Source organism: Schistosoma haematobium, chromosome 2 (genome assembly GCF_000699445.3).
Source record: "Schistosoma haematobium chromosome 2, whole genome shotgun sequence".
NCBI classification, from domain to species: Eukaryota; Metazoa; Platyhelminthes; class Trematoda; order Strigeidida; family Schistosomatidae; genus Schistosoma; species Schistosoma haematobium.
The window spans coordinates 14,773,376-14,801,280 of record NC_067197.1 but is presented as its reverse complement, the minus strand read 5'-3'; the positions used below and the strand labels follow the sequence as shown (position 1 = coordinate 14,801,280).

The following is a 27,905-nucleotide window of genomic DNA, read 5'->3' as shown; positions in this document are numbered from 1 at the left end:
CTGTCAAATATACCCAGGTCCCTACTTGGAGACATCGGTGATCCACTGCTACTAGATACGGAGGCTCGTTAAGTGAAAGCTTCTTCTACTCTGTTCTGAATCTTCTGTAACCTTTTGAATCAGGTGATTGAATGTTGTACATTGAACTTTAAATTCCAAGGCTTCGGGACCATTTAAATTTACAGGTCATCGCATTATGAGTGGCATAGTTGGGTACGTTACTAAGTATAGTCTGCGTATTGGTCATGTGAAAATTCATACGTGACTTGAATTTCGCTCCTCATGGGCTTTTTTAATTTCTGTGCTATACTAGACTTTCGGTTTCCCAGTGAATAATCTGTAGAATGAGTCATTAAACCTGATTCACTAAGTCCTCATCGATATTCTTGAATTGAATGTGTGAAACATCAGTATCAAAGTTCAGGAAAATGCACTTCATATCGATTGAAGTGGGAACAGCCTTAGCATCTTTCTACCTTATCGTCCCTAATGTGTGTGCTTTCTGCAGTCCATTTAAGTAAATAGGACTAATAAATCACCATATTTTCTATAGATAATATTTACTTTCATGCAGTATTAATTCCCTAGCTAGAACCTTTGCGAGTCCATGTTTTCTTTAAAAGTAAACATCAACCCTATTTATGTATTCATTAAAACCAGGTTTAAGTACATTCGTCTCCTTTTACTTTACTACTATTATCCTGACTCTTCTTCTATTTTTAATTTCATTCGTGTATTATATGGTGCAGTAACCTAAAATAACGAACATCAGCGCTAGGTTTTACGGCGTATGGCATGTCAAAATGCAGCTTTTATTAATTCATCAGTACAAATATTAGAGACCCTAGGTATTGGGCCTTTAAAATAAACCTCGACCAGATAATTTGTGTAGATGGAGAACATAACCAACCATTTCTAGTCCTATCACTCCCTAATTCTAATCAAACACCAATGTGGAGCTCCCGCGCGATTGTGATAGATTCCTAGTCGTCACATAATATCTTTAATCATTAAATGTGGTTACTGCACGAACCTCAACCAAGCAATCTGCGTCTACTCACATGACTTAAATCGAAGTTCAGTGAATTCGCATACTAATGTCATGTTTTGGTCTGCCTAGCCTCAACTCTCTCCTAACCTGTATCTACCCCCATTAAGTTTCGCTCGATGGTTAAGATTTGATATCTCGTACGTTGGACATTTTTAATTCTTACTTCTTTAAGCGACACCATTGCGAGAAGGCAGTAAGTGGAACTCCCCTGGGATTGGATTATAATTTGTGGTCATATGAGAGAATTTCGAGAGAAAGGGTAGACTTGGTACCCCATGCCTTATCAGAGTACTAAAAGGCATTTTTATAATTAGCCTTTTGATTTTTATTTCATGATGTCATGTCTTTTTGACACTATCCTAGGGTGGTTCTAGTAGCTGTTTGTGTGCTTCGTGGATTATCAGTAAAGCATGTTCTTATCCATAAAAAGGTACAAGCGACCAAAGTGAAATGTGGCATCAGTCCGTAAGGTCACTGACTTAAACTGAATTATGTAGGCTGGTGCAGACTATCTGGTTGGGGTTCACGCGATCGACGGTTAGAGGCTTTAGGTCGCATAACTTGAAATCGTTCACAACGTCACGTTTGCATTCACTTCCTCCCGATCTTCAATTTTAGTATTCCTCCTTATTTACCCTCCTACTCCATCCTTCTGAACTCTGTTATCGATCCACAGTCTTCCTCATTGTCGTTGCGACTTCATTATCTCAATCTTTGATATTCATCTTGTTATTTTCGTCTCGTGCTATTGCTAGGAAGACGCACTCATGTTTGTAGAATAAAATCTTGGACTTTTTTTGCAGATCAACTCGTGGGCTTGGGAGCAAGTATGGGCTTGGTGTCAGTTCTCTGGGATCATCCAGCGACGTCGTTCAAATACGTTTGCAGGGTGATTCCTATCCTAGTAGCGATTCTTTGGGTTTGTCCGGAATGGATATGTTCGGTGGACTATCTGGTTATGGTGTTTCTTCCGGTGTACCCTATTATGTAGACTCAGTAGGTGGAAGTGTAAGTCTAGGTGGCGGAATGTTGGGATTTGACGATGAACTTGGTCACTCAGGACTAGATAATAGTGAACTTGTCCAGTTGTTGGGAGGCAGTGAAGCTATCGCCCAGCTTTCAGATAGTCAACTAGAAGAACTTGGTCGTGCACAGTTTACTATCGTGGATCCTAGGACTGACAGTGAGCTGGGTAAGTTTATTAAATATATTTTGTTAAGCATCGCATAATTTACTCGTCCCATCCTACATTAGTAATCCTCTTCATTAGTTAAATTCCTGTATTGTCTAGAATTTTTTAAACTTGTATCACGACAACTAGACAAATCTAAGGAATAATTTTTGTAACATTTAATTGGTGATTTGTCCCCTTTGATTGCTCAAATTGCTTGCTCAAAACAGATGTTTACCAGAGTCGTTCTTAGCGAGAAATTTTTATAGTTGAATCGTGCAATCACAAAATGCTTACAATAATCAACAAGTATTACTGACCTCACCATTAATGAACTTTTATTAAATTAACTCGAATTCAGCTTGCTCAAATCACCCCATTCATATCTTATATTTTATTGGGCTGAAGATATTCGGAGTCCCAACCATTGTTGCTACCTTGACGTGGTGGTCGGGCTTGCCTATCGTGATGAAGCAACCGAGCTATACTGGCTGGAACAACCGTCCCTCAAGGTCCTACTATGTCAGACAGGTCGGTTGAAGAGCGGTAAGACTAAAAGCAACAAGCCTAAGGTCTGAAGGCGAAGTCGTACTGCTGACTGTACAGAGGTGTGACAACAGTAAGGTGTTTCCTTCAGACAACCAGCATAACAGCGATGCTGCCTTCCCACAAGGAGGGGTGAGGTTAGAAAAGGTCGACCCTAAAAATCCACGCCTCGCCTTATCCCACGGATATCCGTCTTCGGCGGTAAGGTCCTAAAAAGTACGGAGCTAACCCAAAAATTACCCATAACAAGGTCGTGTGTGACCAGTGTGGTCATTCACTTGACCTCACCTCGGCAAAACGGAGAGCAAACGAGATGCACCCTCCGTGTATCCGGTGACTCGACGGCTTGCTCTCGTGGACTGGCAGGAGTAGGCATAGCACTAAGCATGAGGGCGGAACAAGCACTGTTAGAGTGGATCCCCGTTAGCAGTCGTTTATGTGCTGTTCGGCTAAACGGCTCCGTAAAAACTCGGAAGGATAAGGACACACGTCGTTGCCTTTTTGTCGTTTCTGCATACGCTCCCACCGACTGCAGCTCAGATGAAATGAAAGATGCATTTTACAGAAAGCTATCTGAACTTCTTCAGAAAGCTAAACGTTCAGACATAGTGCTCGTAGCAGGTGACTTTAATGCCCAGATAGGTAGTTTAAACCGAATAGAAAGGCATTTAGGTGGGTATTTTAGTATTCCGGCACAACAAACAGATAATGGTGATCGTCTGCTGCAACTATGCTCAGACAATCGTTTATTTTTAGCAAACAAATTTTAAGCATATGGAGAGACATCGTCTAACATGGCGACCCCCTACACCAAACCAACGATGGACTCAAATGGACCATATTGCCATCAGTCATCGTTGGAGAGGGTCGGTAGAAGATTGTCGCTCATTCTGGAGTACCTGCTTGGACTCCGACCATGCCCTAATATGGGCACGCATCTGCCTGCGCCTCACTGGACGCAGGAAAGCCACATTAAAAAGACCCATTAGAACTGAACTGAGTAACGAGAAAACCAAAAGTAGGTTCCAGGAACAACTGAGGTCACACTTAGGTAGTTCTGAAGACGAGGCTGACCCAGATGTTGCTTGGAAAGATATACAAACAGCTGTGGAAACAGCAATGAAATCTATTAGTGACTTAAACCACAGAGTTACAAAGAACCAGTGGATTTTTTCAAAGTCTATCACACTGACGGATTCTCGCAAACTAGTCCCATCAGGTTCCGAACATGATGAAGAGCGACAACAAATCAGATCTAGGTTAAGAAAAAGTCTAAGAAACGACCGTGAACAGTGGTGGACAACGAAAGCAAAAGAGATGGAAAAGGCGGCGGCTATAGGGAACACAAGACAGCTCTACAGACTAATCAAAGAAACTGGAATAAATAAGTCAAATGTAGGTCAGACTATTTCGGAAAAAGACGACACCCTCATCTGCTCCCAGTCCAGACGTTTAGAACGATGGGCGGAACATTTCAGAGAACAGTTCAGCTGGCCTTCAGCTACTCTACAACTACCCTCCATTCCTAGACAGTGTGAATGGAACATTGAAGTAGGTCCCCCAACTCTAGCAGAAGTTTAAAAGGCTATAGTTAATCTGAAACGAGGAAGGGCAGGTGGTCCAATTTTAGCGATTAGGTTGACCAATATTTTAGCTAAGATCTGGGAGTTAGACGTTATTCCAGCTGACTGGTCACAATCAATTATCGTCCCAATATATAAGAGAGGGTTAAACTCATCCTGTGACAACCATAGAGAGATTAGTTTAACTAATATAGTATCTAAAATACTAGCCTCGATAATTATCAGACGCCTAACTAAGACTCGTGAACTGCAAACACGAGAGAACCAAGCTGGCTTTAGACCTGGTTGTGGCTGCATCGACCACATATTCACCATTCGTCAGGTTCTAGAACACAGGCATACTTATCGGCGACCGACAGTGGTGGTCTTTCTTGACTTTAAAGCAGTATTTGACTCTGTAAACCGCGAGATTATGTGGCAGTGTCTGTCATTGAAAGGCGTACCTCAGAAGTACATAAACCTTGTGAAGGTTTTTTACTCGAACACTACTAGTCGAGTCAGAGCTTATGGCGAACTGTCATCTGCTTTTGCAAACTCAAGTGGTGTCCGTCAAGACTGTCCACTTTTCCCATTTTTTAAAATTTCATCATAGACCTACTGATGGAAATAACATTCTCGTCGACTGAATTCTCGGGCATTAATCTCCTACCAGGAGGTCCACTTATTGACTTAGAATACGCGGATGACATAGTCCTGTTTGGTGAAGAGGCTGATAAAATGCAGAGTCTTCTGGTAGCACTAAGCAACAATGCCAGAATGTTTGGAATGCGCTCTCTCCCTCTAAATGCAAGTTGTTGCTTCAGGACTGGTCTGTGTCAACACCTGAACTAAGGATAGGGAGTGAAGTAGTGGAACGCGTTGACAACTTCACTTATCTTGGAAGTCTGATCAGCCCTAATGGGTTGGTGTCTGACGAAATCTCAGCACGGATTCGAAAAGCTCGCTTGGCTTTTGCCAACTTACGTCACCTATGGCGAAGGTGAGATATCCGTCTATCAATAAAAGGACGAGTATATTGCGCGGCAGTTCGTTCTGTTCTACTTAACGGCTGCGAAACGTAGCCATTTAGAGTAGAAGATACTCGTGAGTTACTAGTATTCGATCACAGATGTCTTAGAAATATGGCTTGCATCTGCTGAGTTCACCGATTAAGCGATAGTAAAGTTAGACGCAGGGTATTAGGGAATGATGATAAATCAGTTGATGAGATTGTGAATCTCCATCGACTGAGATGGTTGGGCTGCGTATTACGTACGCCTGAACACCGATTACCACGACGCGCAATGCTGGCTATTGTTGGAGATGGTTGGAAGAAAGTTAGGGGTGGCCTGGTCCTACGTTGTAGTTGACTGACTGACTGACCATCATCTTTAAAATTCTCAGGGGTTAGCCCACCAGACGTGTCTCATATCCCTCGTCTTAGATTGCTTATATCTTTTTCAACCTCAATGAGAGTTGAAGGACTTACATCAATTTTCCATTTAGGATTGAAAATGAATTATAATCCCATATGTTTCCGAGATAGTCTAACTAAAATCCATATTTTATTACCCGTTTCCTTAATTGATCTAAACAGTTGTCTAGTGTTACTTATCGTCACAGCCTTCTCCATCTCTTCAGTTTTCGCTGCCGACCACTGCTCACGATCATTGCGTAGGCTTCTTATCAGCCTACATTTAAGCTACTTCCACTCTTCATTGTGTCTGGAGCCAGGCGGGATGAGTTTTCGAGCATCTGTTGGTTCAGTAGACCCCACTGAGTTGCTGTATCAAGTTTGGTGTTTAGTATATGTAATCTTTTTATCGTCGTAGTTGTTTCACACCGATCATGCTACACATATGAATATATTCACCTTTTACATCCATTTGCAGCAAACTGTCCTCTAAGTTTATCCGTGGAAGAAGATGATCGACCTTTAGATGAAGATGAGATCTTGTGTGTAACCAAAGCAAGATGCCTGGATCGTGTTCGTGTCCTGTCTGTTCCAGCTTCCGGATATACAAGTATAAATACTGGTGATCTTGCCAAATGCATCAATCTGCGTGAATTAGATTTGTCAGAAAATGCATTACGCGTATTCCCCAGACGTCTGCATTTACCGCAGTTAACAAAACTCAGCATTACAGGGAATAGATTTATACACCTACCGTTGTTTGAACAATTTCCTAAACTCATTCGATTGAATTTAGACGACAAACTGAAACAAGTATGTCTGGTTTTTATTCTTTGTAATGTGTATTTAAATTGTCAGAATAAACACTTGTATACTAATTATAAGTATGACACTACTACTTCTACTACCTAGTAGTAATAATGATAATAATAATACCTTACTCCGGCAACAAATGTTTCCATCGGAAGGAATCTCCAGTACGAAAATACACATTATTGCTATACATTCATCCCTAACACGCATTTCGATTATAAATATTCAGAAAATATATTTGAAATAAACGTTTAATATTAGCGATCATTTGCAGTTTATCTTCAATTGCAAGCATTTCCTATGAATTACTCAACTTGGTTTCTTTTAATCTATAAATTATTGGATGTATGAACTCCAATCTAATCGCCCCTCGTTTGTGGATTTTAGCATCATATTATTTTGTAAGCGTACTGTAGTAGCCTGTAAGTACATTTTGCAGCCAATACATATACTAACTAGTCAATAAATATAAAATAAGAAACTTTCTTGCAACATTTACACATTTGAAAACAGTTACCTCAAATATTTATGCAGGCGGCCAAGTTGGCTCTTGAAACATAGATAACAGACAAGTATTATGGTAAAGTATCAGAAAGGCGAGTAACAATTCAAGTACTTTTTATTGATGGTTACCAACGAATGAATAGACAAATGTGGAGGTAATAACATGTAGTCATTGAACTGTAAAATCAGAATTCAATTCAATACCAGTGAAGAAAAGTAAAAACATTCCTACTACTAATCGACTGGCATATTTAAACGGGTAGTAGAGTCACTCCTGATTTTAAACTGTACGAAAGAAACATTATTAAAAAGATAGGCAAATGTTTCAACAAATTTAGAAGAAATTTATTCGGTGTCTCAATATTGCAAACACAAAGGCTCTAATATATTGGACAGATAATTTGAAGGTGGTGTTGATATGACATCAACTACTTAATCTTACATATGGTTCGAAGTCTCATTTATTTTCGCACAGACTGTAGATTCGAACACAATAGTGCATTGTACTCCAACCCTAAAGAATTAGCGTGCATCTGAATGCGTTGGCACCGAAATTTCACCAACCATAATTAATTACGGGATCACTTTCTGAGTTTTATTTTCTAGTATCAAGACAAATCATATACCAAACGTTCGAAACAAAACTTGTTGTTCATTGGTCATTTGATCAAAGGCGATAATAAAATGAGCTTTTTCTGTTACACTGGTTCTGCCCCTTTGAATACTATATATGCTATATAACATTTTGTCCCACGTAGTTCCTTAACAATGTTTGATGTACATGATCTTAATAAACAAACACCATCAAATTTACATCTTACGGAAACTGGCCTGAACACAATATTGTTGAAAAACTATATGAGAGATATACTCGGGTAAACGTAATAACGTACAAATATCCTACAAAACAGATGTGTTTGGATATACCAAATAAGTTGTCATTGGATAGGTCATACAAGCGTGCTTGTTAGTTTGCAATTTCCTGTGTCTTTGTTAACATCTAATTTCAAAAAAGTCTTAATAGTCTCCTTAATGAATGACAATACTTAGTGCTTAATGTTAAGTTGGTTTCTCCTAACAATCATATAGTCATGTTACCCCCTTAAATTTTTCTATTGTTAGGTTGATAAAAAGGAATATTTAATTATCCGGATTATGTCATCCACTGTTTATCATATATTTCATCATCTATTTCCTAATGACTTGTCTTTTTTTTGTAGTTATTAAACCCTCAAATGTTGGTCTATTTTTGTCCGAAACTTAAGTATATTAATGGTATATATTTTGAAGAAATGCTAACCGATTTCACAGTCCGTATTATTCAAGAAGCACGGTCAATAATGGAACCTATTGTAAGTGATTGTTTCATGGTATAAATTACTATTATTAATCCTGTATTGAACAAGTAGTTCTAGATGAACACCCGTCTCTTTAATTGAATCCATGATCACAAATTATAACGATCTTCACTTACCTATTATTCCGAAATAGCCAGAATCATAGATTAAAATGGTTACCTCAATTCTTAAAAAAAAGGTATCGTTAATTTAAAGTAAGAGGGAGCAGCGGACCTTAATGGGTTAACTCCGGTGATCTTTAAGGGTGATGATTCGGTTTTTACAATGAGATAAACCGAGATGTTAGCTAGAGTTTGAAATTTGGACGTAATCTTTTCTTACAAGTTTCGATCGTCCAGGTCTATGAGAAAAGACAGATCCTCTTGCGGTGCCCACAGAGGGATCAGTTTGGCTAATATGGTGTCTAAAATATCATCCGACGCCTAACACACCATGTTTTTTGGTATAGGAGTAGGTTAGAAGAAAGGGGCTGCTATACCAAGACGTAGCGTCAGTTCATAAAGTCACTAACTTTTGGACTGAGCCGTGTTGGTACATGCAAACTACCAGCTTTGACCCCGCACGATTATCACAATTAATGGTTGTAGACTGTGACAAAGCCCGAAATCGATCGCAGGAGTGCAGATTCATTCTTTATCTTCCCTTAGATTTTGAGTGTTCAAAATTATCTTATACTCCTTCATTCTATGAAGAGATTTTTTCTTCTTGAATCATATTGTGTATCCTTAATCTTTTCTGGTACTACTTGTACTGTCGCTACTTCCACTACTCTGACACTTGTCTCGATACTTTCATCTGGCTGTGATGGTGCATGATGTGACAACTTGGTCTTATTAAGTGAGAAAGCATTATATGTAAGAACCTGTAAAAATAACTCAATTTTTCTGTAAAGTTGATTAGTGGCTTGTGTACTGACAAAAATATGCTCTGAGCTTAAGAGTATGATGTTTACCTCAATATCTCTTTATGCTGTTAATTATATGCTCTCATGTTTCAGATAAGATCAAAATGGGAAACAGACTTTGCTGATCAGTATCCTTTTGTTAAAAATCGAGAAGAACGTATGTCATTGATTGAAAACATGATGGAGCATATAAAAGAGCGTAATCTTCTGGTTGGTGAAGCCTTAAACAAGTATAAAGATTTGTTGGTAAGTGTGATTGTGTTTTTCTCATATGGTTCAGTGTTTTTTTGTGCAGTTTTAGTAATTTAATATACATCTTTAATAGCCATGAGTTTCATATCGCTAAAACAGTAGTCATAGTCTTAGTCATCATATTTCGAAATAAGTGTTTCTAGTTTATGCCGCGTGATGACATTTCGGGACCAAACTATATCAGTTTTATTACGGAACTGATGTATCCCTTCATTACGATTTCGAGAAACATTTATACCGAGGATAATTTATGATTCCCTATTTTTAGTGCATTCTTCTCTGTTTTGCATCGTAACAGAAGTATTTATCCATTCTATTAGTACTAACATTGGTCGAACATCCATCTGCTTATGAATTCGAAAGTTTTGTTTTTACTTATTAGTAAAAATAGTAGTATGATATTTTTAATATATTTTTTAGTGTCGCGTCTAATGTTATTAGCTATTTTTGTTGCCATTACTTAATATTTCCCATATAAGTAACTTTGCTTCTTTTTTAAACAGCAATAATGATATCTTGGTATTTATTAATTCTTCTCTCAGTGTCGTTTGTATCATGCTACGAATTTTAAGATAATTAATGTCCAGTTCTTGTTATTATTCATATAAATCAGTACTCAACACAGCGGTTAAATCATAAATTTGGTTTCATCCACTGTAATCAGTGTTTTTATTCTCACACGTTAAATCAACATTTTAGTGTAACATGCCATTACTTATATAGTCGCCATCAACCCTATCACTTTTATTTATCTTTTTTCACTTGTTGCTTTGTTTTCTCTTCACTTACCCAGTTGTTTCGTTGTATCGATGAGTTTCTACGATCCATGATATATGATGCCACGGATAGGGAATTGTTGCATGCAGTTAATTCTCTGGATACTCCTAAACCAATTACAGATGTAGAGAATTCTACGGATGTCACTCATACTACTACGACTACTACTGATGTTACAAATAAATTATTTATCAAATCAGGTGAATCCACCGCTAATGAGAATCATACTTTGATAGAAACCATCACAAATAAAATGACTGATAACTATTTGATTGAATCGGTTGATGATGGCGCTGCTGCTAATGATAATGATGGGGATATTACTGGTGGTGCTAATATTACTACTACCACTGCTATCACCAGTCAACATGAGAATATTGATTCATTACAGTTGCGTACAAAACTTTCTGCATGTGATTTAGAATCTGACGACATACAAGATGATGAAGATGATGATGAGGGGGAAGAAAAAGAAGCAGCTGCGCGAGCTGCAAGTTAGTTCCAAACTTTTGTTTATTTTTTTTTCCAGGTCTCTAATATATATAGTTCGGATGAATTATTCAAATCCAAAGTTCAGTTGTTTACCATACTCTTCATCTCTCTAGACACTTGGGATAAAAATAATGTTATATTATCCATCCTTCTGTTCCTTCCTAAAACGAATGAAAAAAATTTGTTTCTTTTAAATTTACCTGCTTGATGAAAGCTACCAATGGCATATCAACATCTCAAATCCCTTCTTGATTATGTTTCACTTTCGGTACTTTGCATCAGAGAGATCATTGATTGTAGCCTTGCTAGAACACGTAACTTTATTAACATGATTATGTGTTGAGAAATCATCCAGCTATGAAAAATACAGACATCTATAGCATAATTTATAAACCAATACCAAACCATTCACCTATCGGATATTATTTCAGTCGAATGGCACCAAGTCCGACCAACCATAGATGAGAAAGTGTGCACAATTATTACTTCACGGTTGCTGTCTCATTCAGTTTTAAGGAATTCGAACTAGCTTATGGTAATTCGGTCGAAGTACTTACAACATGTTTCTAGTTTCAGTGTATCCCAATGTTGGCATATTACCTCGACTAATGAGCTTCAAATCATGAAGCAATCAACCTAGCAAAGGTCATTACTGACAATCATTAGGTATTACTGTTTTTGGAAATAGAATCCTGACTAGCCTTTTTTAGCATGATTATCTTTATGGTGAATGAAGTTTGTCTTTTTTTAGCAAAGCTATTAAAGTGTTTTGAGTTAACCCAACTTTCGGTGATTGTCTAGTTTCTCTTAATAAGTGTTTGTCACTTATAATTTTAATGGATATCTTTGATTTATCATTGTATGTATTATTGTTGAACATTATTCATTCTAAGCAATATGATATATGTTAGTAATAATGATAGTTAGTAATGAATCGTCAACTGTTGTACATCTAAAGTGCATCACGAGTTCTTCGTTAGATAACGCATCAACCGATAAGATAAAAAGCTTTCCCTAGAAATTCCTTATTCAGATATGAAACCATAACTAACTGAAATTACCCATTCAATTATTTGGTTAGACAGCTGAATTCCATTGCAACTCCTTTTTTTATGAGAATAAGATCTCCTGCCGTCACTTATGCAGTTTAATTGCAATGGATTAGTATACATGCTGAGTAGTTTTCTTCATATTAAATTCTATTCTCAGGCTATTTCACAAAAGTTATGATTAGCCAATTTAATTAATGTAGGCAAAAACAAATAACCAAAAAGATCCTTATTTATTGAAAGTGTATCCATGATTCTTTTTGATAAGTGGACTGTCAGATATTTTACGTGGACAATCTCAGTTTATTACATGGTTTTTTTATAAGCTTGAATCCTCAAAAGTCTCCATACCTAACATGTAAATATAATGCCTCAAGAGTTTATACTTCTTACACATCCATCAATTCAACTATATTCATTAAAGTAACATGTTTAAATAGGTCCTTCATGGTTTTGAATATTCGGAATTTAGACTGTAATTGATTACAGTAAGTAGGTCGTTTCTTTCACAAACACGTTTTGTAATATTTTAAAACGGGTAATGTATGACTTTCTTTTCTTTCATGCTATAGATGAATGTGCGCTGTTCGATGCTACCGACGAATTGTTAGGTACTCATTTACCTGATTTACAATTATTAGCTCAAAGTGCTAATCAACTGCAAACTACTTTTTTTGTGGATTCAATGGGTCGTTTACATCAACAACAAGTACTTCTCACTCCGAATGGTGCTTGTCAGTTAGGTTTACAAACTAATGGACTATCAAATTATCAACTGCATTTGGGACGGTCATTACGTCAAGGTCGTTCTATAGTTATGACTGTTGTTCGTCCACGTGGTATCAGTGGACGACCAGTGGCCGAATTTTTGCCTGGTGAACTGCGTAACAAAGATTATGTCAAAGGTTATATGGCCTCTGAGATATATAAGAAGGCTGTCAAAGATACTTTAGGTCAAAAAACAACTCCTAAGAAGTGAGTATGATCTTGTAAGACTATATAAACTTGTATATGTATTATTTCGATAAGCATCATACGTTTCCTTGATATAACTATACTTTTCTTGAATGTGCCACAAAATTATACTACGATAAATTTATGCTTTTCTGTTCCGACGCTCACTCCATTTGGTGTATACGTTTTCACAGGAGATAAATATATACATTTTATCATACTATTTCTATTTTAGTCCAGTTCAATTCAGATATGTTTTATTTTTAAGGAAGTTTAAGACTTTATCATTTGCAGATAGTCATCTAAAACCCATCAAACTCAAACGTAATGTATCCGGGCACTTATTAACAAAATAAGCATGCAAATTTAAGAAATGGATTCTCGTAAGATCTAAGTAGTTATTGTTCAGTGACTCAATAATAAAGACTACTACCGACCCTCTTGATTATTGATAAGGAATTCCAGTAGATTAGTGGTTCGCGAAATCAAAATTACTGTTAACAATATGTATAGTAGTGTATGGTGAGACTGATAATACCTTGTGAAGTATAATTTTGTACAGAAATTGTTTGATAGATGCTAAGTAATATGGTCGTTTATTTCTCAGTTATTAGATAAACGTCTGCTGAAGAGAGTAATTTTATCAATTTAAATAACTTCAATTTCTTTGGCCATTGATTTGGAAAGCTACAAGTTGGAAAGTAAATATATAAATGTGATCAGACACATAGACTATTTTGTTGTTTCTGTTTTTCTTTCATAACACATTCATGTATATATAGTACCACCCGGTGATTGAATGAATCAGCATCAGTAGCACTTTTGTTTCTATTGTATTCCTTCTTGACTTGTTCTCTGATCATGCATCTTTCTGACTATATGGTTGAATGTAATCTCAATAGCTAGCTTCTTACAATAGTAATATCTCCGAATAGATCATCGTAAATCTTACGTACTTTAATACTAGGTTCTACTTGTTAAGTCGAGGGATATATACTACATTAGGTTGACAGTTAATCATTTCCTAATGTATCTAATTTGAATAAACATTTTTTGATCTGGTGATATTTTAAAAAACGTATCTGCAAATGCTTGATAGACGTACTGGTACTGGTAAAATTCGGAAATCCGATCAAATTAATACATCAACAGGGGAACGTCCTTGGCCTGGATCGACGACAACTAGTACGATTCCATTAGGCGAACTGAACACTGAATTGGGTAATACAGGAGCACCTACCAAAAGAGTAACTTGTACATCCAACCAGATGGCGAGTTCACGAACCGGATCAAATCGGCCGAGTAAAGTCGACTTTGATGTCGGCGAAGACACAGGTGGCGCAACAGGCGGTCTTCCTCCTCGACCAAAGAAACGGAAGTCTATGGGAATGCATAGGTAACGTTATTTTAATTGGTAACGATTCCATTTTTACCTACTATATTTATTGAACGTGCATTGTAACAGTAGATCTAGTGCCTTTTACTAAAGGATTTTATCAACATTAACTGATGACCCTTTTAGCTCACTCATGATATCATCTACCAGCGCTACAACCTTCATTCAGATCATTTAGAAAGCACTTGTTTTTTTTATCATTATGATTACTTACTTACTTTACTTACACCTGTTACTCCCAATGAAGCATAGGCCATCGACCAGCATTCTCCAACCCACTCTGTCCTGGGCCTTCTTTTCTAGTTCCATCCAATTCTTGTTCATTTTTCTCATGTCTATTTCCACTTCCCGGCGTAATGTGTTCTTTGGTCTTCCTCTTTTCCTTTGGCCTTAAAGATTCCATGTGAGAGCTTGTCTTGTGACGCATTTGAGTACTTTCCTCAATGTGTGTCCTATCCACTTCCAGCGCTTCTTCCTAATTTCTTCCTCCGCTGGGATCTGGTTTGTTCTCTCCCACACTAGGTTGTTGCTAATAGCGTCCGGCCAACGGATCCGAAGTATTTTGCGTAGACAACTGTTAATAAACACCTGTATTTTCCGGATGATGGCTTTCGTAGTTCTCCAGGTTTCTGCCCCATACAGTAGAACTGTCTTGACATTTGTATTGAAAATCCTGACCTTTGTGTTGGTTGACAGTTGCTTTGAGTTCCAGATGTTCTTCAGTTGTAAATATGCTGCTCTTGCTTTGCCGATCCGCGCCTTCACATCTGCATCAGATCCACCCTGTTCATCAATGATGCTGCCCAGATATGTAAAGGTTTTTACATCTTCCAAATCTTTTCCGTCAATTTTGATTGGATTGGTGCATGCTGTGTTGTATCGGAGAATCTTGCTTTTCCCTTTATGTATATTGAGACCTACTGCTGCTGAGGCTGCTGCCACACTGGTCGTCTTCTCCTGCATTTGTTGTTGCGTTTGGAATAGAAGGGTCAGATAATCTGCGAAGTCTAGATCGTCCAACTGCATCCTAGATGTCCATTGTATCCCGTGTTTCCCTTCAGATGTTGACGTATTCATGATCCAGTCGACCACCAGGAGAAAGAGAAAGGGTGAGAGTAAGCAACCTTGCCTGACACCGGTCTTTACCTCGAACGAGTTTGTCAACTGTCCTTCATGCACGGTTTTGCAGTGTAATCCATCATATGAATTTTGTATGATATTGACTATCTTCTGAGCTACGCCGTAGTGTCGAAGAAGCTTCCACAGTGTTGTTCTGTCCACGCTGTCAAATGCTTTTTCGTAGTCAATGAAGTTGATGTAGAGTGATGAATTCCATTCAATAGATTGTTGCGATTTGGTCTGTACACGATCTATCCTTACGGAATCCTGCCTGTTGGTCACGAAGTTGGGCGTCTACGCAGTCCTTCATCCTGTTTAACAATACCCTGTTGAAGACTTCCCGGTATTGAGAAAAGAGTGATGCCCGTGTAGTTATTACAGTTGCTGAGGTCGCCTTTCTTCGGTATTTTGATCAGAAGTCCTTCTTTCCAGTCTTTTGGTACTTGTTCCTCACCTCAAATCTTATTGAAGAGAATGTGGAGTATCCTTGCAGTTACCGCTACGTCTGCTATCAGTGCCTCTGCTGGAATGTTGTCTGGTCTTGCTGCTGGTCGATTCAAGAGTTCTTTGAAGTGTTCTATCCACCTGTTTCGTTGCTCTTCAATGTTGGTGATTACCTCGCCTTCCTTGCTTTTCACTGGTCTTTCAGGTTTGTGGCGATTTGCAGAGAGTTTCTTTGTTATGTTATACAGTTGTCTCATGTTTCCTTCTCTTGCAGCCTTTTCCGCCGTCGTTGCTAAATCTTCCACATATTTACGTTTGTCGGTTCTGATGCTCCTCTTCACTTGTTTGTTTACTTCTGTGTATTCAGCTTGTGCCTTGGCTTTTTCTGCTCTTGTTCGACTGGTATTGATTGCTGCCTTCTTGTTCCTTCTTTCTTGAATCTTATCTAGTGTATCAACAGTGATCCATTCCTTTCGATGGTACTTCTTGTGACCCAGGACCTCATGACATGTTGAAGTGATTGCCTCTTTGATCCCCTTCCAGTTGCTCTCCACAGTAGTTCCTTCTCCATTGAGTAGATCATGAAAGGCCTGGGACTCATTGCTGAGGACTATCTTGAATTTCTTGAGTTTGTTAGTATCCTGAAGAAAGGCCGTATTGAACTTTTGTGATATTGTCCGCCCCGTTATGCAGTGCTTCTTGAGTTTCAATTTCATCTTGGCGACCAGCAATTGATGATCTGATGCTATATCAGCTCCTCTCTTGTTTCTCACGTCTTCCATCGTCCTCCTGAACTTTTTGTTGATGCAGATATGATCGATTTGGTTTTGTGATGTGTGATCCGGTGAAGTCCATGTGATTTTGTGTATGCGTTTATGTGGGAATATGGTGCCGCCTATGACCAGTTTATTGAAGGCACATAGATGTGCAAATCTCTCACCATTTTCGTTCCTTTCTCCCAGTCCGTGTTGTCCCATGATGTCTTCATATCCAGTGTTGTCCGTTCCAACCTTGGCGTTGAAATCTCCCATCAGAATGGTCAGGTCCTTTGTTGGGCACTTCTCGACTATTGACTGCAGCCTATTGTAGAATTGATCTTTAGCCTCTTCATTGTAGTCGCTGGTAGGCGCATAGCATTGGATGATGTTCATTGAAATGCCCTCTTTCTTTGTTTTGAACGAGGCTTTGATGATCCTTGGTCCATGAGATTCCCATCCTATAAGTGCATTTTGCGCTTGTTTGGACAGCATCAATGCAACTCCTTGTGTATGTGGTGCATTTTCTTCTTCATGGCCGGAGTATAACAGGAGCTCTCCTGAAGTTAGTCGTTGTTGTCCAACTTGCGTCCAATGTGTTTCACTGATCCCAAGCACCTCTAGGTTGCATCTTCTCATTTCGGAAGGCGCTGCCGGTGTCACACATTGTACGAACATTCCATGTACCTAAATAAATGGTTGCTCTGGTTGTCAGAAGGGGCATCGACCTCGTAACTTCCGAAGGAATTCGGCTTTCATCATGAGGCGTCATGGTTCTTCTAAATGAAGACCTTCTGACTCCCAGGGCAGAGTTTAAAAGGTTTGAATAATTTTTTCTGGTTAGCGTTTTTTTAGCGAGTTAGTTTTCTACGGGATGGGGACGCCAACCCCATGCCCGACCCTCCTCCTTTATCCGGGCTTGGGATCGGCAGTGGCCCCCGGAGGGACCCCAGGCGGAGTTATGATTACTTACTACTTTCAGTTATTTTCTATAATTCATCATCATTGAATAAGTGGTGCCTTAACCGCTATAAACCATTATACTTGGTCCTGCATCCCTGTTAGTCGTTCACTGAGCACAATATACTGCAGTATAATATATACCTTAGCTTTGCTACTAAAATTATATGAGAAGGATTTCATCATTTTTTATTACTTATTATTTTATTATTTGTCAAATGGCTGTTTTACAGTATGTTGACGTCGTGTTAATTACAAATTTTTTAATCGATTATTTACGATCTTATATTTTACAAAAAATGATAGTGTTCAATCGACCATAAAATTTGTCACTCTACTTTGAAGCATAATTGACTTTTGTATACATCGGGATCTGTTTTAATTTGAAGTCTTGGAATTACTGTTCGCTTGATCTGTTAGGTTTTGAAAGAAATAAAATTATTTTATATACTTGCATAAACTAAACCCATAGAAGATTACGGCTTCATGTTTTCCCTTCTACTTTGCTGGTTAAACTATGAGATCAAGCGAAACTGTCTGGCGTAGTGAGTGTGTGAAATTCAGTTGACAGATATTCAAGACTTGTCGTTGGTGAAGCAAGCAACAGAATGGATCAGTTGAATTAAATTCAGCTCTGACGGTTAAGTATGACACTGGCTACTCACCTAGCAGCTGTTCAGCCTTAAGTTATAATGGTACTAGTTCTGGCAGTATGGGAAACACGTTTGCCAGTAATCTATGTTTATCGTTATACTCTTTTGTGGTATTTCCGTTTTTACGGAATATTAAACATTGCATTTTATCATTCATTTCAATTCTCTATTTCTCTTCATATTTTAGAAGTTTAAGAGATCTTTGTTCAGATACCCCATTCTCATCTGATGCCTATAACAATACCACTGCTAATACAGTTGTTGGCGGTGGTCCTAGATCTGATGCAACTCCAATCGACTACGACCCATTACATTTCATTCGTTGTCATGCTAAGGACAATGATGCAGGAGATAGTGAAACTAAAGTTTGGCGTTGCCTATTTGAACCAAATCCAATGAGACCCGATGAAACAACCCACGTAGTTGCAACCTGTGGTGGTGAATGTGTCTGTCTAATCAATTGTGAAACCGGCAAAGTTATGAAGCGTTTTAAACATATGGAAGAGGTGAAAAAACTGTTTCTTCCTAGACTTTTGTGTTGCTTGTTTTATCCATACTATTGATATATGGAATGAGTATTTTCGTCTTTCTGATACATTCATAGTCTGTTGACATTAAAACTGAAAAAAGGAATGTATGTGCAGTTTATGACTCAAATAGAGAAGTCAAAAGTGGATTTTGATGTAATAATAATAATAGTAATAATGGAATAATTTCATTTTAGTTCATCACAAAAAGTAAATGTCAAATTCATCAAACCCACCGATTAGCTTGAAATGATTTTCTTTTACAAATCGAAGTCGACTAATTAGTCGTTGAACATATCTTTACGCCAAATGTTTTGTGATAAGTAAATAGAATACAAATTTTATGTAGTTGATTGTCCCTCCTCATCTCCATACCTTTTTATCAATATAAAAGCGTTTGAAAGTGATTTCATTTACTGGAAATTAAATCCTTTTAAGACATTACTTTGAGCTGAAACTAAAAATCTACTCATTAAGGTCACTGACAATAAGTGCAAAGGCAATTTAATAAAACTGGTCAATATCACTCCTTCATTTGAATTCCTTATTCGACTTACTCTCACCCTCTCAGAAGAGAGACAATAATTGACCTGATTTCAGATTGTTATTTCTGTAGTGTTCAGCAAACATAGACTTATTGGTAAAATCAGTTATTAGAGATCTCAAGTAGTTCACTTCAAAATTGGTTTCAATGCTATTCCTCCAGATCTTGACCTTATCATTCTATACCCACTTGTTCTATGTTCGTTCACATTTTCACTTTGCTAGGCTCTTTCAGTCAGTATCCAAGTTGATTCTCGACTTAATTCCAAAAGAGATGAATTATTTAAACTATTTAATTCTGGCTAACTTTACCGTTAAATTACAAGTTAATGAAATCAAAATAATTGGTTTATAAGCTAAACAATATGTACAGTGGGACCGGTGCAATTAATTAAACCCTAATTGAGATTCCAATTTTATTTTCTAATGAAAATAAATGTTTTATTCACATTGGTCTTTATGTCAATTTGTAATGATTATTATGCAAAACAGATTACACTATGCTAAAGTTCCATCTGTTTCTCCTACTGACAAAGGAATCCCTGTTTAATGTACTAAGTTATTACTGACTTTACGAATTCTAAAAGGTACCATCTAGTAGGAAAAGCCTTTATTTTTCTATGTCGTGAAACTATCCTACAAACTTGTATAGAAATTTCGATGAACTATTTTGAAGCATATGAAAGGTGCAATCTTATGACATAATGATAACTTCGTGCAATGTGTGTAAAACTAAGATGATCCTCAGAAATTCTTAGTATAATACCTATTAAACAATTTTAATCTACTCTCATATATTTCGATCTTAAACAATATTCTACTTCATTTGTAATCAATAATATAACCATTATTCTACTAGGAATTTTATACCATAGCCTGGACAACTGTTGAAGTTGAAGGCAGTAAACGTACTAATATATTAGCTGCTGCAGGTCGTATGCATGAAATCAGATTACTTCATCCAGAACAGTTGGTGTGTTATGCTGAAATGAAAGGTCATACAGAAGATGTGACAGCTATGATATTTCATCAAACACAATCTACAATTTTATTCAGTGGAGATTCTAAAGTATGTGAAACTTTCGATTCAGTACAATATTTTGAATATCTATGTTAACATTGTTTATGTCTGTGTTATGCCAGTGATAAAATAGTTTTTACTTTTACAGTCTTACAGTTTTACTTTTACAGTCTTTAAAGGATTAGTGGTAAGATTATGATATACTGAGGATCTGGAGTTAACCAATCACAATAACTCCTTATGTATTTTGTGCGAGATTTAAAGTGCAGTGGTAAATAATTTGTATTTTATTATTAGAGATGAAAATTGACAATTGTTGATTCTTGAATTACTCAGAATCAATCTATTAGACAACCAAAAAGTGAATTTAAAATGGCAGTTAACCTAAATGACAAAACATGTCTGTTTCTAAAGCAGATTGTGTTTTATAGTGCTTAATGTGGTTCATTGTGTAGTTAAAAGTGTTGAGTGAAGCTAAATAATATTCCCCCCTTCTAACTCATCCTCCAAATCTCAGCCTTAAGTTTCTTATGTTTATTAACAGATGGGTGGCGTAGCATTGAATTATAACTGCTGTCAGTTCGTGATGAGAATCACAACCCTAACTTGTAAATTCAACTCCAACCCTACCCTTAATACTTAAACTTAACTTTTTTTACATTGCAACTGATGTCATGTGGTGATGAAATCTCTATGCAGTGATAATCCTAACACATAACAGGACCCCCGACCCCTAATTCGTAAATTTGACCTTTTCACTTTACCACAAAGAATAGTTTGGCATATGAGGGTTATTCATTCAGGTTGAAGCTGTTGTATCATTGCTTTTTATTTTTGACGGCTTTGTAACTAAGCAGTATTTATTGATTAGCCGATAAGTCCCCCAAGGTCTCCAGTATATTATGCTTTTACCGGATAACTGCCCGACAATATTTTTGAGGTTTATTCTATGCATATATGTGTTCTAAAATAAGTCTTCGAATATTAAACGGACACAAATTATTTTGTACAGATTAATCAAGAAAATGATTATACTAATTAGCTCTTCATTCTGTTTTGCATACCTTCCACATAAAAGTAATCTGAGATGTTTTAACACTCCATCCAGGTTTACAGAATATGATTACTAAGTCAAAGGTTACTGAATGGTAACTTACCTACTGTTGTATGTTTGCGAAATTATTTTTTACCTACATCAATCGAATACAGACAATTTCGACTATATGACTTCACAAAACTAGACACAATCATTAGCTGTTTATTAATTCTATCTTTGTTATTTCACTCCTCATTGATAAAGTATATGATCTTTACAATTTATATTATTTAAATTATAAAGTACGTTAACTCATCCATTAGTTACTTGGGGGTGAACCACAATCTAAGTATAAGGGCTGATGATATTTCTCAGTCATATAAATAGGATTAGGCGAGATGGGGCTCGAACCTGGGACACTTAGTGGCTGGACACATTAACCACAATCTGTATCATAATAGCAATCACTTTCAATTTTCATAATATTTGCTAATGAGATGTAATTTGCTACTACTACTTCTATCCTTTTTAGGCATCTGTAATCGTTTGGGATATTGGAATCCCATCTGTTCCAGACTATAAAACACGTTATCAACTATTAATGCGTCTTCGTTGTCCTAGATTAGATGTGAATCCAGTATTAAATCTGGTTTTCCTTCCACATTATGCTTATTTAATAGCTGGTTGTGAGGATGGACTGTTTGCATGGAAAATAACCGATCTACGTTTAGAGAAACGAGAACGTGAACCGGATATGGAGTTGAAATTGGACTTTAATCATGAAGTTTGTATTGATGCCTTAGCTCAGCTAAGCGATAATGCATTAGTTTTAAAAGTAGTGGAGTCTGGTGAAATTATGGTGTTCGATTTTGCATCTATTTTGGAACGACGTAAAGGTTAGTTAATAGATATAGAGGTGTATGTATATATTGATTGTTCACGTGTATACTCTAGTTTTTCGGATTCTAATATATCAATTCCGAAAAGCTACTGATTATATCAAATTGTTCTAGTCAAATTTCAGCGTAAGAAAATCATTTAGATTATTGTTCTATTCGTATTTACGGATTCTAATTAATAATGTTATATTTCAGCAATAATCATAAAAATATAAACACAGTCTAAACAATGGTTGTAGACCGTGCTAGACACTTGTATTCAGACAATCAAGTGGATGACCATCCTATTCAAGGAGAATACAAGTCTGTATCACAGATAAATATAGCTTACAGTATATATATATATATATAAAGACCGAAGGTCCTTAGTTTAATCCCCTGATGGCGGGGTCGTGGATACACACTCATGAGAAATCCCACACTACGACGAAACAGCTATCCATTACCACCCAGTTTCCACTGAGTGTTTAATTAAGATCATTTCATGATGTCAGGTATGAAATAGAACTAAAATTACACGTTCATTCGTTACTATATTCTCTAAAATTATATGCAATCCAAAAAAATAAAGTCTGTATATACTCTTCCATCCATCACAACGGTTTTCACAAATGTCATCAAGTTTTACTGCTGCATAAAATAAAGCAAATATTTTTAACTCTTTTTCAACCTATTCAGTATAAAAAGAGGTGTGAGCTTATCCATCTTGTTTTCAAAGCTTAATAAGTGTTCAGTCTCCAGTTTTTTTTTGAGCATTTTTATCACACATTTGGTGAGTGTTGTTTATATTAGTGTAATTTTCACTGAAGATTTCATTTCAAGCATTTGAAACTATCCACAGTTGTCTGTTATGAACACATTAATTTAATGTATCCCAACAAGCCGGATGAGAAACATCCATAAAATGAAATTTAGGACTCAAAATCTCTCCATCTAGCTATCACCCATTAAATGAGCAGAATGATGCTGGATGACGGACGCCTAATCGACATTTAAAATGGATATATACATATATATGGTAGTGACTATTAAATATGTGATTTCCTTTCCTCTCATTGATTTCTACTCCAGACTCAGCGGATGTGACTGCTTGTATCTGCCTCGAATAAAGTATCTGATAAGTCTTGTTAATTGAAAGCTATATTCGGTTCCCAAGCTATTCTCGTAACCCCCAAGCTAGAACTAAACAGCGAGCTGAACATGAGAGACAAGGCGCAAAATATTCGAGAAGCACTTTACTCCAAAGGTTCATTTTAGTACGGAAAATATAAGGTTTTTATAGTATTTTAGATGTCCTTGGGTTTCCCGAAGATTCTGGAATCCTACTAAACATAGTAGTAGTATAGTATTCAGCCAGTCAGAAACTCTACATGTGACTTTTCACTTTCTTGATGTTTCTGGCTAAACTTCAAGTGAACGCTTCTTATTGTTTCCTGAGCCTTTCTTGTCGTTTGCGAGAAGTTTTCTGGATCATCCCAACAGTATCATCTAGTGTTTATCTGGTTCTCTATTCTGAGTTGTGAATTATGTATCTGAAACAACACTAATAGTCTCATTATTGTATTAACGTGTGACCGTAGTACACCTGTGAGAAATATTTTAATCCATCCGTTATATCAATATATATATATATATAATCACCTAGGCGTCTTGCTTTTTTGAGGTCACTTCTCAGTTTTTAATCTCAGCCAACATACCATCCATTGATTGTGTCTAGTCATAATAGCCATCACAAAGTTGTTTGGGTTTTCCATGGTAGTTAACAAGGTAATGCCCTCAACCTCACCCCTGTATTATCGAACTAACCCTAAATAGAGCACTCTTGGTATGTATCCGTTCGGCCTAAAATATACTAACGATTTCGTTCATTTTATCTAGGTCCTGGATTTGTAAACGTAACTCATGCTCAGTTTTTCCAGACGACTTGTGGTCAAGCGGTTTTTGTAATGAAGTGGTTTATTTGTGTTTTAACTATGTATATATTTGTCATTTATGTACTACAGGACTTCAGCGTGTTGTTCCAATTGAGATGCGAGGTCACTTGTTATGGCAGAAAACGGATGAAATCTATATCAATGTATCTGTCAGACAAAATCTAGGCGCTGTCCTATGCGGTGATAACGAAGGCTCAATTTGGATATATGACTTGGATCCATACTTGGATGATTTGCATTCTTCTAGTCGTAAACGTTTTCATGTAAAACCAATCAAGGTATAGATGGTTTGCTTTTAAAGATATTTTACATCTATCTGTTATTTGTCATGAAAAAAGCATCATGGTTTCGGTTGATACGTTTTCAGAATTCTGCAGTCTGTCTCAGAATTAACACTAAATTGTTCGAATCCTCTAAGCATGTATTGTTCACCTAATCTAACTGACAAGTTTTTAAGACTTGATCCTCTACCTTGTTTACACCTGTTGTTAGCAAGTTATTAATTCAAATAATCTTCTACTTTCCATTGTCAATAGTATTTCACCGATCGATGAATTCACTCTGATTATTCAATTACTTGCGTGCAGTATTTAGATTCATTTTTAGTTTTAAGTATTCTAGATCCATATGTTGCTGCTGTTTATAATTTTAATCAACACAACAAGTGGAAGTCATGATATGAGTAAGCATCGTTCTTCTGTTTCACATTGTCTGTCACCTAGCCTATTTACTCAATCCTCAGTTGAAAATCCTTAATTTCTGGTGCTTGTTCGAGTACCTAATTTTGTCTTATCAGATATCCAGTCGTAACAACAGGAGTAGTTAAATAACAAACAGTGTTGTTTCCCTTGGTTTCCTTATCCCTTGTTTACCGTTATTGAGCTGAACGCTAAACACGTGCAAAATGAACGGCCATTGTTAAAACGACTTATATCCGGCTAGTTGAAACGACTGATTGATCCGGTAATATATTTTCCAGTTAACCAGGTCATCCTGTAATATATATCGCAAACCTTTCGATTTTTTTATTGATATTGTGATACAGATCATGTATACTCTTCAAATTGTTGAAGTGAGACCATAAACACTCTAAATAGCTAACAAAGTACATTACGAGTTTGATTCCAAATATTTTCTGTCGATATATGTCTGAAAATCGTTGTGATACATAATCAACTGTGTAAACTTTTGTGCATCTTTATTACACTAAAATCCTATACTTTCTGGTCATTAATATTGTAGCATAGTACAAAATAAAAATGTTGTGCAACTAAACATTATTACGAATAATAATCCAAATAAAAATTATCCACCTAATTTTTGATCTTCAGTCATATTTTGTAATGGTTAAAACTACCTAGTTGTATGATCTTTACGATGTTCATCAAGTATGTTAGGGATCTGCCAGCTGATATAAAACTGAACGTAACCATTTTTCTTTCGATAAAATTCATTATAAACTCATCACCTTTTTTATGTTATCTACTATAAGCCAAATCTTTTATATTAGAATTTATTAAACTATTTAAGTACCTCAACGAAAATCACTTCATTCAATGTAACCCTAAATGAATTAAAAGAGTAGAGTTCATTCATCCGTACCACATATAAAACACAATGCAAGCGCTTCAAAATCCAGTTGAATTCTAATTAAATGATAATCCAATAGTGGATCACTTATTTAAAGGAAGTATTATATTGTATACAACTCTAATAACTACCATCTATCAGATCTCACCAACACATTGTGTTACCTTAACATCTATTCAAACAAAAACAATAAAACAACCTATAGTTTAATAATATAATATTTCCAAGAGTAGAATTAAAATATCTATCATTTTCCCTATAACAAATCTCTATTAGTCTGTTATTATTAACTGTGTAAGTTTCAATGTATTGTTACATACTCTTCTGAAGCTTTATTATTTACGGTATTTTAGTCAGTAACAGCAGAGGATAACTAGAGCACCACTAAGCAACAATACAATTTTAACAGTTCCATTTTCTTTTAGTCTATACACGAAATGTAAAATTTTCTGTCATTATTCTGTCTACATTATTGTAAATTCTATCTAAATATCTTGTAAAAATTAATTCTTAGATTCTTGAATGGCCTGAATGTTCAGTTCAAGGTAATCGTGATGAGGATCAACAATTGAAAGAAAGTATTACATCAGGTTTTCGTAATCCTGTTGTAAATTCAGTTGAAATGAGCTCAGATGGTTATTATTTAGCAGCTGTAACTGATAACAATCTTGTATGTATATGGCGATATGCTCCACCCCAACAACAACAACAGTACTCTCAAATAATCCAACAAACCACAACATCATCATTACATCAAACTACTCCTATGCAACATAATAGCAATCAATTAACAGCTATCAATAGTTCTATTGTTACTGTTCCCAATGTTGCTAGTATAATCAATGATGACACATCATCGTCAACGATAGCATGCATGGAACTTTTAAACAATACTAATACTAATAATTCATCAATTGCTTTAAAATCAAATGCCATAGAACTTGTTACTACCGGTCAACATTTATTAGAATAAATATCGTTTTCATTATGATGATAATGTTATACGATTTGCCTTGTATTTTTGTTATTACTGTATCATGATTTATGTAGATGTTCTCTCCTCCTCTCTCTCTCTCATATATATATATATATATATATATATATATATATATATATATATATATAATTTTGTATAGAACTCAGTTATTGACTTCTAGGCGCCGGAAATATCCTATACAAATACAAGGCGTCTTTAGTTTTTGATTTTTACTCATTCAATTATCACTTTCGTTCCTGTCTTCATATTTTTACTATTATCCACCATGTCATATTTGTTCACATCTATAGTTACTTCGAAGAATCATGCTTCATTTATTGTTCTATTCATGTGCCTACATGTTTCAACTACTTGTAAACACCAAGTTAGTTACATTGTTATCAGAAAGATGAAGGTGGTATCACTGTCTCCTTCCGTCTCTCCTTCACTCCAATTTTTCGTTATTTTTGTACCTTCTTTCCGGTTTTTGTAATCCATAGTGTGTTGTCTGCATGAAGTATCTCTCTTTGATATTCTCACTTTAATTTTTACCTAAACAGTATCGATAAAGTGTCATTTGCTATCATTATTACCATATAAAAGTAACATTATTATTATTATTATTATTATTATTATTATTATTATTATTATTATTATTATTAATACGAATTGCAATGTTCAATACTTCATTTGAAAACAAGTGATTCCAACTTGTTTCTTATCATATACAATGTGTGTATAATATATTTCCATCCTACTGTTTATATATATGCATCTTAGGAACGCATAATTAATGTAACTGTTTTCATAAAATAGAACTGTTCATTTGTTAAATATTCTGTTAAAGGGATCGTTTGAGAAGCTTGTCTGTTAGTTACTAGTATATTTATTCTCATAATTTAAATTAGTTTAAAAACAAAAATCGAAAAGTGAACTTAGCGATCGGTTCATAAACCTACGTCCTGTTTTAATTGATTCAGAAACTCTTATGTAGAGCCATTTCCAAGAGAGAATATTCAGTTTTGCTATTCTTATAGTGTGTATAAGAGCAAAATTATATTAATTAAAAAATCACGATAGAATGGAACAGTCATATTACCGTGTTTGTTGACATTCAATGTGAACCAGGTACTTACAGTAATTCTTTCAGCCTACACCTATGGGGAAGATTTATAAGCTAAATTAGCTTGGAACATTTACCTTCA

General features: G+C 36.1%; 1 protein-coding gene across 1 annotated transcript; it reads left to right on the top strand.

Moving 5' to 3' along the window:
* Nucleotides 1-165: 165 nt before the first annotated feature.
* Nucleotides 166-27,850, top strand: LRWD1_2 (Leucine-rich repeats and WD repeat domain-containing protein 1). The gene is made up of 13 exons (XM_051214417.1): nucleotides 166-213; nucleotides 1,855-2,243; nucleotides 6,223-6,557; nucleotides 8,282-8,413; nucleotides 9,417-9,569; nucleotides 10,369-10,846; nucleotides 12,466-12,868; nucleotides 13,947-14,243; nucleotides 18,362-18,680; nucleotides 20,104-20,313; nucleotides 21,834-22,197; nucleotides 24,204-24,412; nucleotides 26,239-27,850. The coding sequence occupies exons 1-13, from the start codon at nucleotides 197-199 to the stop codon at nucleotides 26,695-26,697; spliced, it is 3,765 nt and encodes a 1,254-aa protein (XP_051067587.1). The 5' UTR covers nucleotides 166-196; the 3' UTR covers nucleotides 26,698-27,850.
* The last annotated feature ends 55 nt before the right edge of the window (nucleotides 27,851-27,905 follow it).